The sequence below is a fragment of the Labrus mixtus genome, chromosome 12, assembly GCF_963584025.1.
Source record: "Labrus mixtus chromosome 12, fLabMix1.1, whole genome shotgun sequence".
Taxonomy (NCBI): Eukaryota; Metazoa; Chordata; class Actinopteri; order Labriformes; family Labridae; genus Labrus; species Labrus mixtus.
The window spans coordinates 1,179,875-1,182,374 of record NC_083623.1 but is presented as its reverse complement, the minus strand read 5'-3'; the positions used below and the strand labels follow the sequence as shown (position 1 = coordinate 1,182,374).

The window sequence follows — 2,500 nt, the reverse complement described above, 5'->3', positions numbered from 1 at the left end:
GACCACGTTTCATCCAGACCGTCTGAAGACGCCGAGCTGCAGGTGAGATTTAGAAATGTTCATCACAGTTTGTGAACACAACATTCAAACTGGCCCCTCCTGTTCAGAACTGACTCGTGCAACAGAAAACAAGTCTGAACAAGTCTAACTGCGTCTGACAGAGCGTCTCATACCACTGCTATGCTGACGATACCCAGCTCTTCCTGTCATTCCCGCCAGACGATGTTACAGTCTCTACAAGAATCTCATCATGCCTTGCTGATATCTCTAAATGGATGAATGAACGCCACCTTCAACTCAACCTTTCAAAGACTGAGCTCCTTGTCATCCCAGCCAGTCCCTCTATGCAACCACAGATCAATATCCAGCTTGGAACAACCAAACTCATGCCCACAAAGTCTGCAGGAACCTAGGTGTCATGATTGATGACCAGCTAACTTTTAAGGTTCAAGTAGCCTCGATTGCTCGGTCATGTCGATTTGCCCTGTACAACATCAAGAAGATCAGACCTTACCTGTCAGAACTACACAGCTCCTGGTACAGGCTCTTGTGATATCTCTGCTGGCAGGTCTTCCTACAGTCACTATCAAACCTCTGCAAATGATACAAAATGCAGCAGCACGACTGGTCTTCAACCTTCCTAAAAGAGCACATGTCACTCCTCTGTTCATCTCCTTACACTGGCTCCCAGTTACTGCTCGCATCACATTTAAAACTCTGCTGCTCGCTTACAAAACAGCGACAAAAACGTCTCCTCCTTACTTTAACTCTCTGATCCAGGTCTACACCCCCCCCCCCCCCCCCCACCCCCCCCCCCCACTACGCTCTGCCAATGAAAGGCGTCTGATCCAACCATCACAACAGGGTCCTAAGTCTCTGACTAGACTCTTCTCCTCTGTCGCCCCCCGGTGGTGGAATGAACTTCCAAACTCCATGTGATCTGCAGAGTCCCTCTGCACCTTTAAGAAAAAGCTAAAGACCCAGCTCTTTCATGAATACCTACTAACTTAATGATGATGGTCTCCATATTATTGATGATGATGATGGTAATGACGATGGTTTTTGTTTGATAACGACGACTTATAAGATGGTTTCTATACTGATTAGAGCTCTCAAGAACTGCCCTCAATGTTGTGCTTTGCCCTCTGGTCACTTCCTGTCAGCACCTGTGTGTCCAATCAGACTCAAAGCTGATCGTTTGCTCTTACTGACATTGTTCCCTTTTTTCTAGATCCTTGCTTGTGTTGTTCTTACTCTCTGATGTACGTCGCTTTGGATAAAAGAGTCTGATAAGAGAATTGTAGAATTTAAAAGTTTGAATAGAAAGATGTGAACGTGCTGCTGTGGCTCAGTGGTTGTTGTTGCTTCAGTCGTTCAGTGAGCTCACCTGCAGAGATCCTCCCCCTCACTCCTCCCGTGCTTCCTGAACTCAGACGGCGTGCGTGTCATGTGATCGGCTGTCGGCTCAGATAATCCGGTTTACTCCTGTTTGTCAGTCGGTCTGACGGAGGATTAATGGCGTCCTGCAGCAGGATCACGGAGACCTTTTAGATGTTGTTCCTGACCGGCCCCCGGAGGCGCCCTCTGACCCCGGCAGGGCCCCCCTCCTCCTCCTCCTTCTCCCTGGGGATGGGCGCTCTGTGCTGGGTGCTGCCGCTGGAGGAGGACGGGGAGATCCTGGAGGAGGAGGAGGAGGAGGAGGAGGAGGAGGGGATTCAGGAGGTTGGAGTGCAGGAGGAGGCGGCGTGCTGTCTGAGCTGTCGGAGGGCCCCTGAACGCCTCGTCCTGCTGGTTGGTTTGTTGTTTTCATAGCTGGAGGATTTTTAGAGGTTTTCTGATTGATCCGAGCAGATGGAATATAAAACCGTCGCGGTGAGGAAACAGTTCATCTGAGTTCAGTGTGAGAATAATAACTTCTACGCTGACTGGATGTAAACAATGCAGCTTTACTTTGTGAATGACACCTTAAGAGCGGTGAGAATGAGTCTACCTGTACAGTACGCCCACATTGTTCTATATCATAACGTCATCAAGTCGAAAAAATATGAACTGAGATCGTCACAACAACCAGAATTTAAATTCTGCTAAAAACCAAACGATATCAGAACCTGTTTCAGAACAAGACGTCCAAGGCACCAACATCTTGTTTTTCTTTTGCAGAGATGTGTTTGCTACATTTCTGTCCTGAAGTATTGCCGATGAATTTCTGCAGTTTAGACGATGTGACCTCTTCTGCTCTCGGTGTTTGTAAAGGCCATGAACGCACCGAGGAGATCGTCGTCCGTCGGTCGCCTTAGGGCATGGTCACACTGTCCATCCGTACCGTGCCCAAGCACGCTTTACCCCTAAAGTCCAGTTCGTTTGTCCAGTGTGACCGCTCCGTGCCGTGCTTCATGCACGAGCACAAGCATGCGGGTACACAACGCTGACAGCCTTCAGACAGAGAGAGAGAGAGAGAGAGAGACAGAGAGAGAGACAGAGAGAGAGACAGAGAGAGAGA

General features: G+C 48.9%; 1 protein-coding gene across 1 annotated transcript in view; it reads left to right on the top strand.

Annotated features, from left to right (window-relative positions):
• The window catches only part of LOC132985422 (rho guanine nucleotide exchange factor TIAM2-like), a 32,133-nt gene that overhangs the window by 17,318 nt on the left and 12,315 nt on the right, over positions 1-2,500 (top strand). Inside the window, exon 12 of the mRNA XM_061052776.1 lies at positions 1-42. This exon is cut by the window's left edge and continues 50 nt beyond it. Within this exon, the coding sequence (XP_060908759.1) occupies positions 1-42 (42 nt within the window). The remainder of the gene's footprint in view (positions 43-2,500) is intronic.